The 15,346-nt window shown below is 46.4% G+C and overlaps 1 protein-coding gene across 7 annotated transcripts in view; it reads right to left on the bottom strand.

Annotated features, from left to right (window-relative positions):
- The window catches only part of exoc6b (exocyst complex component 6B), an 866,329-nt gene that overhangs the window by 256,496 nt on the left and 594,487 nt on the right, over positions 1–15,346 (bottom strand). For all 7 annotated transcript variants that reach the window (XR_011353246.1, XM_069923433.1, XM_069923435.1 and 4 more), the window contains exon 18: positions 13,028–13,207. Coding sequence is in view for 6 of the 7 variants with exons in the window: in XM_069923433.1 (XP_069779534.1) it covers positions 13,028–13,207 (180 nt within the window). In the remaining variant the exon portion in view is untranslated. The remainder of the gene's footprint in view (positions 1–13,027; positions 13,208–15,346) is intronic.

Genomic DNA, 15,346 nt, shown 5'->3' on the forward strand with positions numbered 1-15,346 from the left:
AGGAATTTTGTGTTCACATCTTATTCTACAACCAAAATTATTAGCCTTCATCGATTCCTTTCAGTCAGTTTGTGGGGTTGGTATGAGGATACCCCACTCCCCAGAAAGGAACAGCATGTGCGGGAATGGATTCAGGTGAGTAGGGGGTTGCACAGGTTCAGACCCACCCTCTCGACATCCCCTCCCGGATCCAGCAGCAATGGTGAGGTCCAAGATGGCCGGGGGAAGTTCTGTGGCAGTGAATGGCCAGACCAAACTTCGATGCAAGGGACGCCCTTTCCGCGCTTCACGGCACGTGCTTGCCAGATGGCTGTTGACCCTACGAGAGGGTTCGTCCACCCTTTACCAGGTCTTGTTTTTCATCCTGCAGGGTGTCTAGCCACCCTCCGCACCAGGCAAGCCTGGTGGGGGAGCCGATTTAGTCGCCGACCACCCGAGCATGCGACAGGTAGTACTGGGTTGCATGGTACAAACGAGTGACCTGACACATCATTGCGTCATCTATTTAATACGTGAAACTCACCCATCTTATTTTGCCTCGATTATAACTACAGTACAGGTACACAATCCTTTATCCGGAACCCTTGTTCTGAATTTCGATTTCTCCGGAATTTGGAAAGCAAGATTTAAGCCCACCCGAATTGTACTGCCTTATCCACCCCCAAACCCTTCCAGTCGCGCTGGCATCTCCTCCCCCCCTCGCCCGCCCGCCCGACTCGCGCTGCCGTTTTTCTCCCCCCTTGCCGGATTTTGAAGCTTTCTGGATTTTAGATGTCCGGATAGAGGATTGTGTACCTGTACGACTCCGATTATCCAAAATGGTTGGAACTGGGCTTATTCCGGATAAATGATATTTTCGGAGAACTGGTCATTTTTTTAAAAACAGCCCAGTAGCAACAGCAAATGACTTGCAACAGTGTTGAAACAACAAATGACAAGGGAAGGCCTTTTAGGGATTAAGATAATGTTTAATTCTCACCAAAACACAACCTGAAGAAAATGAGATAAATCCAAAAATAAAACCTCAAAATTTTACTCAGATGTTTTTCCAAAATTCCAAAAAGTTTTTTCAACCTGCGGCGTCAGTTCGGTTCCGAAAATATTTTGGACGACTGAGCATTTCTGGTTGTTTTCGATATCCTCATTTCATCCAGAATTTTTCAGATGTAAAATTTCGACTTTGAAATTTTTCAGATAAATGAGGATTTCAGATTTTTCTGAAATGCTCAATTATCTGAAAATTTTTTCGGAGCCGAACAGATGTCACTTCCGGGTCCAAAAAAAAATTTGGATAACTGAGAATTTGATTTTGGATAATCGGAGAAGAAATTCTCCAAAACTTTGCTCTCATCCTTTTAGCAATCCCACTAAATCTGTTCCTTGTGGTTGTTATCCATTATGATAGGTATACAAATCTATCTATTACCGTGCTGGAGGGGAAGGTGAGAAGCAACTTCTTCCCACGGGCAGTGAGAATGCTGAATGACTGATGAACTGCTCTTACACACCTGAAAGTGGTAGTGGTAGAGACTGTGGAGGCTAATGGTCATGATCGTTCAGAATCTAATCGATTCTGGCATGGTCCTGAAGGAGTGGAAAATTGCAAATGTCGCCCCACTAGTCAAGAAGGGAGGGAGGCAGCAGAAAGGAAATTTCAGGCCGGTTAGCCTGACGTCAGTGGTTGGGAAGATAGTTGAGTCGACTGTCAAGGATGAGGTTACGGAGTACGTGAAGACACATGACAGGGTAAGCCAAAGCCATCCTGTTTCCTTCAGGGAAAATCTTGCTGGCCAAACCCATTGCAATTCTTTGAGGAGGTGGCCAGCCAACTGGAGATGCAGTGGATGTTGGGTACTTAGATTTTCAGAAGGCCATTGACAAGGTGCCACAGGTGAGGCGACTTAACAGGATAAGAGCCTGTGGTAATACAGGAAACGTACTAGTGTGGGTGGAGCATTGGCTGATTGGCAGGAAGCAGAGAGTTGGAATACAGGGATCATATTTCCGTTGGCTGCCAGTTGCTGGTGGTGTTCACAGGGGTTGGGGTTGGGGCCACTTCTTTTTATGTTGTATGTTAATGATTTGCATTATAGCTTTATGACCCAGTTTGCAGATGATATGAAGGTAGGTCAAGGAGTGGGTGGTGTAAAGGAAACACAGAGGTGAGGACAATGGACAAAGTAGTGGCAAATGAAATAAAATGTCAGAAAGGATACAGTCGTGCACTTTGGTATAAAAAATAAATGGGGAGACTATTTTTTAAATGGGGATAAAATTGAAATTACCCAGATGCACAGGGACCCGGGAGTCCTCGTGCAGGACGGCCTGAAGGTAAACTTGCAGGTTGAGCTGATGGTGAAGAAGGCAAATGCAATGCTGGCGTTCATTTCAAGAAGAATAGAATACAAGAGCAGGCATATGATGTCACGGCTTTATAAAGCATTGGTGAGACCTGACGTGGAGAATTGTGAGCAGTTTAGAGCTCCTCATTTCAGAAAAAATGTGCAGAACTTGGAGAGGGTTCAAAGGAGGTTCGCAAGGATGATTCCAGGAATGAAAGGGTTACTACATGAGAAACGTTTGACAGCTCTTGGCCTGTATTCGGTGGAATTCAGAAGAATGGGGTGGATCTCATTGAAACATTTCAAATGTTTGATCGGCATGGATAGAATAGGTGTAGAAAGGTTATTTCCTGTGTGGGAAAGTCTAGGACAAGAGGGAACTTTAGGATTGAAGGGCATCTGCTTACAACAGAGATGCAGAGGACTAGCAGAGAAGGGATCGGACGGAGTCAACATGGATTTACAAATGATAAATCGTGCTTGACAAATCTATTGGAATTCTTTGAGATGGTGACAGGTAAAATAGATGGGGGAGAGCCAGAGTCCAGGTGTACCTGGACTTCCAAAAGACCTTCGATAAGGTCCCGCATAAACGACTGGCTTCCAAAATCAAGGCTCATGGGATTGGGCGTAAGGTATTGATGTGGATTGAGAACTGGGTGGCAGGTAGAAGACAGAGAGTTGGGATAAATGGCTCATTTTCTGAGTGGCAGGCGGTGACCAGTGGGGTGCGACAGGGATCTGTACTGGGACCCCAGCTGTTCACAATTCACATTAATGATCTGGATGAGGGGATTGGATGGAATATCTCCAAATTTGCAGATGACACTAAGCTAGGAGGGGTTGTGTGCACGGAAGAGGGGGTCAGGAAGCTCCAGTGTGATTTGGATCAATTGAGGGACTGGGCAGATCCATGGCAAATGCACTACAATGTGGATAAATGTGAGGTTATCCACTTTGGTAATACAAACCGGAGGGCAGATTACTATTTGAATGGCAATAGATCAAGAGATGGGGAAGTGCAGAGAGACCTAGGGGTACTTGTACACCAGTCTCTGAAGGCGAGCATGCAGGTACAGCAGGCGGTTAAAAAGGCAAATGGTATGTTGGCCTTCATATCAAGAGGGTTTGAGTATAGGAACAAGGATACCTTACTGCAGCTGTACAGGGCCTTGGTGAGACCCCACCTGGAGTATTGTGTGCAGTTTTGGTCACCTTATCTAAGGAAGGATGTTCTTGCAATGGAGGGAGTGCAGCGGCGATTACCAGGCTGATACCTGGAATGGCAGGAATGACTTATGAGGAAAGATTGCGCAAATTGGGATTGTACTCGCTGGAGTTTAGACGATTGAGAGGGGATCTCATAGAGACATATAAAATTCTGGCAGGACTGGGCAGATGGGATGTTTCCAAGGATGGGAAAATCCAGAACCCGGGGCCATGGTTTGAGGATAATAGGCAAACCATTTAGGACCGAGATGAGGAGGAATTTCTTTACCCAGAGGGTGGTGAATGTGTGGAATTCATTGCCACAGAGGGCAGTGGAGGCAGGTTCATTAAATATATTTAAGAGGGAATTAGATCTATTTCTTCAGTATAAAGGTATTAAAGGTTACGGAGAGAAGGCGGGGACGGGGTACTGAACTTTAAGATCAGCCATGATCTCGTTGAATGACGGAGCAGGCTCGAAGGGTCGAATTACCTACTCCTGCTCCTATCTTCTATGTTTCTAACTTCCTCAGCAGGAGGGTTGTAAATTTCTGGAATTTTTTGCTATAAGCGAGTTGTGGAGGCCGGGACATTGGGTATATTTAAGTCAGAGACTGATAGTTTCGTTATCAGCCAGGGTATTTAAAGGTTATGGGGAGAAGGCCGGGCATTTGGGCTGAGTGGGAAAATGGATCAGGGTATGATTGAATGACGGGGCAGCCACGATGGACTGAAGAGCATATTTCTGCCCCTATGTCTTGTGATTTTATAGGAAGGCCCACATTGAAGAGATCTAGTCCTCTCTTTGCCAGGGGTTTTTAATGAAGCTTTTACCTTTGTTTTCCTTAATGATTTTGGTTTCTCTTGGTTTACATCAGAATATTAGGAACAGGAGCAGGGGTCGGCCATTTGGCCCATCAAGCCTGCTCTGCCACTCAGTAAGATCATGGCTGATCTGGCCATGGAATCACCTCTGCCTCATTGATGAACACTTTGATGCTGCCTCGTGTACCCACGATGAACTCGTTGACTTCATCAACTTTCACCCTGACCTCAAATCCACTTGGTCCATCTCTAGCAAAACTCTTCTTTTCCTCAATCTCTCTGTCTCCATCTCAGAACACATCCTCTACAAACCCACCAACTCCCACAGCTACCTCAACTACACCTCTTCCCACCCTGTCCCCTCTAAGGATTCCATTCCATTCTCTCAATTCCTCCATCTCCGTTGCTTTTGCACCCAGGATTAAGACTTCCATGGCAGATCATCAGAGATGTCCTTCTTTTTCAAACAACATGGCATTCCTGCTTCCACCATTAACTTGGCCCTCACCCGTATATCCTCCATTACCCACACATCTGCCCTAGCCCCCTCCACCACCACACACAAGGACAGAATTCCTCTCATTCTCACCTACCACCCCACCAGCCTCCGCATTCAATACATCCCCCTCTGCCCTTTCCGCTTACAGCGTGATCTGACCACTAGACACATATTCCCTTTTCTTTCCCTCTCTGCTTTCCACAGGGACCACACCCTCCCTTGTCCACTCTTCTCTCCCCACCATCGTCCACATGGGATCTACCTCGTAATCCCAAGAGATGCTCCACTTGCGCTCATATCTCCTCGCTCACCATCATTTGCGGCCCTAAACAGTCCTTCCAAGTGAATCTGCAGGGGCCATCTACTGCATCTGGTGCTCCCGCTGTGGTCTCCTCTACATCGGAGACTGGGAGCTCTTGGAGACTTTGTTGAGCACCTCAATTTTGTTCCCCAGAATAGCATGGATCTCCTAGTGGCTACCCATTCAATTCCCTATATCCCATTCCCTTGTTGACATGTCTGTCCATGCAGACCACCTGCAAATTGGAGGAATAACACCTCATCTTCCTACTGGGCACCCTCCAACCAGAAGACATTAATATCAACTTCTCTGGCTTTCATTAAATTCCCCACCCATCTCACTTCTCCTCTCGTCGTTTTCCCCCAGCTCTGTCTCTCCCTTCCCTTTCTCCCTTCCCTTTCTCCTTTCATACAAACATAACACTCCCTTATCATATCCTTTTGTTGGTCTAGATTCCTCCCCCGGCCAGCACTGACTGAATTTTGAGACCATCTGAGATTTCCTGCTTCTGGCTCATTCTGCTTAAGAAGGGCTCAGGCCCGAAACGTTGGCAATGTACCTTTGCTTTTTATTGGACCGGCTGAGATCCTCCAGCATTTCGATGTGTTTTTACTACAATCACAGCATCCGCAGACTTTCTGTTTCACTCAGCTCCACCTACCCACCTATTCCCCATAGCCCATAATTCTCCCTTAATGCAAAAAAATTGACTGATTTGTGCCTTAACTGCATTTAATGAGGCAGTTTCTACAGCTTCAGAGAGCAGAAAATTCCACAAATTCACGACCCTTGGGAGAAGCAGTTCCTCACCTCCGTCCTAAATCTACTCCCTCGGACGTTGTGGATGCATCCCCTAGTTCTAGTTTTGCATGTTTTGAACTTCAACAAAGGGGGAAAAAAAAATGTTTTGATGGAAGGTCAACAACCTGATAATTGAGCTATTGTTTCTATCTCTACCTATTAGTAATTCCTGTGTTGATGGATGCATTTTCAGAGCTGTGTATTTTTAATTCCATCAATGTCCCATGCAACCCAATCTAAGACCATTACAGTCACTTTAGATCAACTCTATTCTGTCTTCCCTGAAGCGATGGAACAATAGTCAAGTGAATGCATCTCTGTCCTGGAACATTGTGGGAATGGTCAGATACTAAACAGTGTGGATGAACAGACGGACCTTCGTGTCCAATTCCATATATCTCTTAAGGTCGATAGGATAGTTAAGAAGGCCTATTGGATGTCGGGGTTCATTAGTCAGGGGATTGAGTTCAAGAGTTGAGAGGTTTCAACTCTGCGATCTCTGGTGAGGCCACACTTAAGAATATTGTGTTTAGTTCTGGTCACTTCATTAGAGGAAGGATGTGGAAGCCATGGAGAGGGCGCACTGATTTACCAAGATGTTGCCTGGATTGGAAAATATGAGGTAATGTGAGGTAATGTTAGCAGAGCTGGGACACGAAGAAGGATGAAAATTATCTGAGATCAGAACAGGGTCACATCTCCTCAAGGATTGCAGAGGGATTTGGGCTGCTTAGAAAAGTGGGCTGAAAAATGGCAGATGGAATTTAATGCTGATAAGTGTGAGGTGCTTCATTTTGGTAAGAAGAATCAGAACAGGACATACGTGGTAAATGGGAGAGCATTGAGGAATACAGAAGAGCAGAAAGATTTGGGAGTAACGGTACATCGTTCCCTGAAGGTAGAAACTCACGTGAATAGGGTGGTGAAGAAGGCTTTTAGTATGCTGGCCTTTATCAATCATTGCATGGAATATAGGAGTTGGGAGGTGATGTTGAGATTGTAGAAGACGTTGGTGCGGCCTAATTTGGAGTTCTGTGTGCAGTTCTGGTCGCCTAATTATAGGAAGGATATAAACAGAGTGGAGAGAGTGCAGAGAAGGCTTACCAGAATGTTACCTGGGTTTAAGCATCTAGAGTATAGGGAGAGATTGGACAGATTACGTCTTTATTCTTTGGAGCGTAGAAGGTTGAGAGGGGATTTGATAGAAGTATTTAAGATTAGGAAAGGGATAGACAGAGTGGATGTGGATAGACTATTTCCGTTAAGAGGAGGAAAGATTAAAACAAGAGGACATGAGTTAAGAATTAAGGGGCAGAAGTTTAGAGGTAACATGAGGGGGAACTTCTTGACTCAGAGAGTGGTAGCCGTGTGGAATGAGCTTCCGGGAGAAATAGTGGCGGCGGAGTCAATTGTATTATTTAAGAAAAGGTTGGACAGGTATATGGATGAGAAGAAGATGGAGGGTTATGGGCATTGTGCAGGGAGGTGGGACTAGAAAGGGGTGTTTGGTTCGGAGCGGACTGGAAGGGCCTAATGGCCTGTTTCCGTGCTGTAATTGTTATATGTTAACTAAATGAACTTGAAAAGTGGGCCAAGGAATGGAATTTAACGAAGATAAATTCAAGGTGTTGCACTTTGGTTGAAGAGCAGGACACAATAAATGAAAATACACACAAATGCTGGAGAAACTCAGCAGGTCAAACAGTGCCTTTATATAGCAAAGGTGAAAATACATCACCAACATTTCGGCTTGAGCCCTTCATCAAGGGGTGGTGGATGTCTTCAGACATCTCTCATGTCCCCCCCACCCCTTGATGAAGGGCTCAAGCCGAAATGTTGGTGATGTATTTTCACCTTTGCTATATAAAGGCACTGTTTGACCTGCTGAGTTTCTCCAGCATTTGTGTTTTTTTTCACTTAACCACAGCATCCACAGGATATTGTGATTTTACCCAGGACACAGTGAATGGTTAGGCACTGGAGAGATATAGAGCAGAGAGACAGCAGTTCCATAAAATTGGCGACACAGGTAGGCAGGGTGGTAAAGAAAGGCATTTGGCACCCTTGCCTTCATCATTTATGGCAGCCAATCTCAACCTATTTTGGGCTGTGTCCCCCTTAGGACTCTGAGCAGAGTCCACTTCCCTGAGAAGCAGCCAAGTTTAGTTGGTTTCTTCAGTACTTCTCTCCTACCGACTACATAAAAAAACATGAAAAATATTTTACGATTTCAGCCTGCGGCCCTCCTGAAATGTGCTGTGATCCCTGTTGAGAAAGGTTGAAATAGCACAATAACCACAGTCTTGCACAACCGTACAAGATGCTGGTAAGACCAGACTTGGAGTATTGAATACAGTTCTCTCATTAGGCTGGAAAGGGTGCAGCAAAGGTTTGCGAGAACCTTACTGAGACTGGTAGGCTTTAATTATAAGGAGAGGCTGAATAAACTGGGACTTCCCTCCCTGGACTGTGTAGGAGGCTGAGGGCGTGACTTTTGAGTGCTTTATAAGATAGTGAGGGGAAGTGATCAGGTAAATAGTCACATTGTTTCCCCAGGATAGGGGAATCTTAATCGAGAAGGCACTGATTTGTGAGAGGGGAAAGATTTAAAAGAGTTACCTTCATCAAACAGAGGGTGATAGGGGTCAGTCGAGAGATCAGGGTGAGCTGTCCGCCTGCCCATCTTTCGGAGTTACACCTAGGCCCCCATATCGTTAGAGTGGGAGCACGCCGTATCCGAGGGGGACAGTGGGCGAATTTCGGGAACAGTGGGACACCCTTCCCCCCCATCCCCCAGGATCGAGTGTGTCCTAGAAAGGAACAATGGGATTTTTAATATGAAAATGGAAATTGTATGTAACAGAGGGGCAGTGTTGACTTACCACCTCCTGCGAACTTCCAACAATATTAATTGCATGTTTAGCTGTATTTGTGTTTTGTCATTGTTTGTGGCTTGAATAAACTTTTATGTAAAAAATAGGGGCAGGTACAAATACAACATTTATAAGCCATTTAGCCAGATACATGGATGGAAAAGTTTCAGCACCGTATCAGGCCCATGGGCCCGTGCCGCCCAATTACACCCAATTGACCTACAACATTTTGAAGGGTGGGAGGATACCAGAGCACCTGGGTAAAACCCATGCAGACGTGGGGAGAACGCCTGGCAGACAGCGTCGGATTTGAACCCGGGTTGCTGGCGCTGTAATAGCGTTGCGCCGACCGCTACGCTAACCGTGCCACCCAATGTAGGCAAATGGGGCTTGCTTGGGTAGAAAAGCTGGTCAGTATGGACGAGATGGCCGAAGGGCGGTTTCTCCACTATGCCTCTGCAGTACTCTATACTCCAAACTCTTTGTTGCAAAGTTAAATGGGATCCAGGTGAAAATGTTCTGGATGTTTAGAATCAGTATGCGGAGCCCTTCTCAGATCTGGCTTGTTAATGACATTCAGCGTTGAAAAGCCTTCTCCAATAAACCTGCTCCATTCAATCAGCTCAGCTTGGCAAATTCCCACCGCAGCTTCCGAACAGAGCAGCGCAGCGTTCAAAAGAAAGAAGGAATTGGAAAAGCAAATTATTTTAGTCCTGGGATTGGAAGCATTGGCATAAGTGAAGGGCTCTCATGGTGAAGTGCCTTGGGCTTCACTCTGAAGCTCAAGCTCTTAATCTATGTTGAAGTTTCAGTGGAGTACAGTGAGAATGTCGCACTGTTGGGGGACGCCCAGCATCAAACGAGGCAACACGTCCATAGTCTCTACTGCCTGGGCGGCCAGGCTGCTCGAAGAATCGAGGCAAACCTCTGCCAGCTAACACTTCACACTCTTAATCAGAAACATGTGGGGAAAGTGGAAAGTTGATGCTGTGCTTAAACCATTTATTGGATGCGAGGGATTGAAACATCTGATTCCTCCTATTCCCCCAGAGCTCTTCTGACCCCACCATTCAGAGTTCAAGGGCTGATGTTGACTTGTGCGGATAATCCCTGTAGCATACGGAGGTCTTAGTGCCACTCCACTTAGTGGCTGCATGTGGGGTCTTGCCATTTGCCATTTGGTTCCCAACACATCTGTATGCCACGTACCATAAGGAACTTTGTTTGGGACAAGCCGTGAAAGGTAAGACAAAAAAGCAAGCTCTTTCGTTCTCGTAAAAGAGCCGTCATTCATTGTACCTAGATCATAGAACATTGCAGCACCAAACAGACCCTTCAGCCCACAACGTTGTGCTCATCGACATAAACCTACTCAACAACAATCTCATTTTTCCCCACCTCACACCCATGGCCCTCTACTTTTCTTGCAATAAACCTCAATGTTTCTTACTCAAAACTCTCTAACAGTAAACAAATGATTTCCCCCCCCCCCCCCCACCAAATAAAGAATCTGCTTGTTTTTTAAAAAATATTCATTATTTCCACTGAAACGTTTCCAGTGAATATTCATCAGCCAAGCAGCAGAGCTAAAGGGATGATGCTATCTCCGGCCCACTCCTTTCCCAGCGTAGACATGATGACTTTACCTCACCCTCCCATTCACCATTTCCTGATGTGGTGAAGGGACTTTTCTGCAGATTCGAGGGCAGGGAGCATTCCCAGCAGAACCACCCAGAGTTTGGCAGTTCCCCTGGCAGCAGCCTTGCTCAACGACTGCAAGGATGGCTGCGATTCAAAGGTCAAGCTCCAAACGGAGGGAGGAGCGGTTTGGAGGTTTAATTAAGGGCAGCCTTCTGCTTCCAACCTGTGCCAACAGGATCAAAACGCCCTGAAACTCATTTCACTCAGCACCTGTAAAAACAATCACAGGGCTTCCATCCTGGATGGAGCAGTTCGAAAATAAAGTCTCAAACAGATCTGGTGTCATTCACCATTTCTGGACATTTCCAAAGCATTACACAGGCAATGACGCACTCTTAGAAACGTGGTGAGGGGGTGGTAATGAAGGGGAAACTCAGCTGCTGTTAGCAGCAACGTGATCAGTCTGCTTGTGTACCGTGCTGAAGTCCAACATAACGGAGCAGGGCTTGGTGGGAACAGTGGAGGTGGGAGGGGAGGGCTTGGGGACAACGCAGGGGGAGGCGGCCAAGGTTTAATGTTGACGTTGCGAGAGACTTTGGCTGGGATTCACTCCACGAATCTGAGAGCCGTGGGATATTTAACATCCATCAGCTTGGCGTCCCAGTGCTGGTGCAGTTCTGGACACCCAGCCACAGGAAAAATACCAATGAGCTGGAAAAGGTGCAAAATAACATTCACAAGGATGTTCCCAAGGAGGGCTTGAGTTGTGGGTTGGGACTCTTCTCCCTGGAATGTGGGAGGCAGGCGAGGGTCTTTATAAAATCACAAATATCATTGATAAGGCCATGGTCACAGACTTTTGTCCAGGGCAGGTGGAGACAAAAACTAGGAGGTAGGCTTTATAAAAAGAAATTAAATTTAGATCTACATCCAATTAACATACATCCCTGGTACATTTTGAATGGTGGGAGGAAACCGGAGCCTCCAGAAAAAAACCCATACAGGCACGGGGAGATCGTACAAACTCCTGTCAGAGAGCGTGGGATTCGAACCCAAGTCCCGATCGCTGGCACTGTAAAGGCTATACTAACCGTGCTACCCAGTGTTTGAGCTGAGAGAAGAAAGATTTCAAACGGACCCCTTTTTCACACAGAAGGTGCTGGGTATCTGGAATGAGCTGCCAGGGGAAGTGAGAGACAGATATAATTACAACATTTAAAATTTGTCTGAACAGGAATTTAGACTGGAGAGGTTTAGAGGGATGTGGACCAAACCCAGGCAAATGAGACTCTTTCAAATAGGTATGATCGGAATGGACAAGTTGGGCCAAAAGGTCTGGTCCAGTCCGGTATGTCTCTATGGCTCAGTACTGCCCCTCTGACAGCGCCTCATTCCTTCAGTACTGCCCTTCTCACTGTGTGGAACAACCTCAGGACTGCCCCTTTTTTTAATATAAACATACAAACTTTATTCAACTACAACATTACAAATATAAAACACACACAGAGCAACAACTAAAACCAAAAACCACCATAACATGTGGCAACAAAACCATGAGGAGGCAGTAATTACGATCGCCTCTCTATTACACAGTGTTGCACATCAAATTAAAACACGCTGTTCGTCATCAACCACACATCAGTACTGCCCCTTCCACAGTGTGTCACACCCCTCCCACTGTGACACTCCCTCAGTGCTGCCCCTCCCAGAGTGTGACACGCACTCAATATTCGCATTCTGAAAGTATATAATTCCCTCAGCACTGCCCCTCCACAGCATGACACCCCTCCCCCCCATCCCAGTACTTCCCCTACCACATTCCGGAGCTCTGTCAACAATAAGACATGGGAGCAGAAATAAGCTATTCAGCCCATCGAGTCTGCCCACTATTTAATCATGAGCTAATCCATTTTCCCACTCAGCCCCACTCGCCGGCCTTCTCTCAAAAACCTTTGATGCCCTGGCTAATCGAAAACCCATCAATCTCTTTCTTAAATACATCCAATGACCTGCGCCTCCCGCACTGCAGAGCTCTCACAAAACTGTCCCTGTCACAGTCTGACACCCCCCTCCCGAGTACTGCCCCTCCCATGGCCTACTCCTGATCCTATTTCTGGGGCAGTACAACTAGCATTGTAGTTAGCTCAACGCCTTTACAGCGCCAGTGATCAGGAATGGGGTTCGAATCCTGCACGGTCTGTAAGGAGTTCTCCGTGTCTGTGTGGGTTTCCTCCCACCGTTTGAAATATACCAGAAGTGTAGGTTAATGAGGTGTAGATTGGGCGACATGGACTCGTGGGCTGAAACTGTGCTGTATGTCTAAATTTAAATTTAAAAATTTCAAATTTATGTTCTTCTATTCTTATGTGACACTCCCTTGGTACTCCCCTCTGAAAGTCCATCACTCCTTTGAGGTCTGCCCTTCCCACACTATGTCACTCCCAAACAGAACTGCCTTCACCACAAGGGGAGGTCGAACAGAGAGCGACTGATTCCCCATGATGTGCAGTCGAGGCACATGAATATTTGTACTCACAGGCAAGTGCGTGAAGACGGCAAACGTACTCCGCAGGAACGCAATTAGGTCAACCAAGTAGTCACTGGCATGTCCATTAGATTCCACTCTCATCCAGTCGTAGTCAGCTAGCTGGAGGAACTGGTCAATCTTCTGGTTCAGCTTGGTGTAGATCTCCTCTTCTGCAGCGTGCCGGGCATCCTGTGAAGAGGCAGACGTCCCCGTTACTGATTGCTGGGAGCTCGAGCAGCGTGACAGAGGGTGGCAGGTTGATGCACTGGTTAGGGTAATACCGCTACAGCGCCAGTGATCGGGACTGGGGTTCGAATCCGGAGCTGTCTGTAAGGAGCTGTCTGTGTGGATTTCCTCCAGGGGTTCCAGTTTCCTCCCACCCTTCAAAACCTACCGGGGATTGTCGGTTCATTGGGTGTAATTAGGTAGCATGGGCTTGTGGGCCAAAATGATCTGATAATATGCCCATACTGTTTTCAAAGAAGATTTCACATGAGCACAGATATTTACTGAAGAATTTCCTATCATTGCAAGATATTTTCACCGATTGTGTAACAGAGCAAGAAAGAGTGCAGAAGATGATCGACAGGATGTCAGAAGTAGGGTTTGATTTATCGGGAGAGAGCGGACAGGAAGATACACTATGGAATCATGACCTGTTTTACAAATTCACTGTAGTTCTTTCAGGATATAAGGAGCATCGGGAATTAGGTAGATGCTGTGTATTTCGATAAGGTGATGCATAAAAGACTTATCTATGCAATAAAAGATGTTTGGTGCTAGGGGGAATGTATTCAGTGGTGAGCAGAGTGCCGTAGGGGTCGGTGCTGGGGATACAACTGTTCAGGTTATACAATAACAATATGGAAGGGAGAACCACGTGTAGCCTATCTAAGTTTTCTGATGAAACTAAATTGAATGGAAAAGCAAATTGTGTAGAGGATACAGAGTGAGCAGAGATAGAGATAGGTTAATTATCTGGCAGCTAGCTGGTCATCCACTTTGGAAGAAAAAAATTATTGACCAGATTATTATTTAAATTTTAAAAACATAGACGTAACAGGCCCTTCTCTCCCATGAGCCCTTGCTGCCCATAAATGGTGAAGGATTGCAGCCTGCTGCTGTGCAGAAGGACTTGGGAGTGCTTGTGCATGAATCGCAAAAGGTTGGCCTGCTTTAAGGTTGTCATAGCCGAAGGGTGGTGGTGGGGACGAGCTCCCACTGAAGGGGCAAAGGCGGACCACTGGCACCTCAAAACCAGTTGCTCCGGGCAGATGGGGCTCACTACCCACGGATGGTAACTCGTCTAGGGGAGGGAAAACACTGATTTCAAACTTCCGCTGCCTTGTGGCTACACGCAGTCACGGCTCTGGGAGTAAACCCTAAGGAAGATCCGGATTCGGAGTCGGGAAGGGGGCTGACTGCTGTACCCAGCACCGGCCCGGTAACTCCTGTGATGCTGCAGGCACCAAACTGTGTCAACTTTGGTGTTTCTTTGGATCTGTTATTGGCATGGAGGTGGGGAGGGGGTGGTGGGGGGGGAGAGAAAGTCCCACTTCATGGGCAAAGACGGATATCCATATCAACTCTGCCCTGGAGAGGCCACTCCAGCTTTTATCTGTGATACCAGAGGAGCAGTGCCCATGCTCGACCATGCTGACAGAGGCCACTAGGTTTACAGCTGTCACAGGTGATCAAGATGGCAAATGGAATGTGGGCCTTCACTGCTAGGGATTGAATTTAAGAGCTGCAACTCCTCAGGGTACTAGTAACACTGTAGCTGGGGTACGGCTTGAAGTTCGGGTCTCCTGACTCGAGAAAGGATACACTAGCCTTAGAGGAAGTTCGCTAGATTGATTCCAAAGATGAGGGGGTAACTTATAAGGAGAGATTGCAGAAATTCACAAGAATGAGAGAGGATCTCGAAGAAAAATAAAATTATGAGGAGAGGCAAGATTCAGAGAGATTTGAGTTTCAGGGAAAGGTTAAGCAGGCTGAGACTTTATTCCTTGGACCGTAAAAGATTGAGGGGTGAATTGATTGAGGTATTTAAAATTATGAGGGGGACACATAGAGTCAATGTGGACAGACTTTCTCCATTGCGAGTGGGGGAGATTCAAACAAGAGGACATAGATTGAAATTGAAGGGAGAAAAGTTTAACGAAAACATGAGGGACAACTTCTTTGCTCAGAGGGTGGTGGGAGTGTGGAATGAGCTTCCGGTTGAAGTGGTAGATACATGGATTTTAATATTTAAGGAAAAGTTGGATAGGTATATGGACGAGAGAGGTATGGAAGGTTATGGGCCGGGTGTTGGTCAATGGGGCT

This window comes from Narcine bancroftii, chromosome 3 (genome assembly GCF_036971445.1).
Source record: "Narcine bancroftii isolate sNarBan1 chromosome 3, sNarBan1.hap1, whole genome shotgun sequence".
Classification (NCBI taxonomy): domain Eukaryota; kingdom Metazoa; phylum Chordata; class Chondrichthyes; order Torpediniformes; family Narcinidae; genus Narcine; species Narcine bancroftii.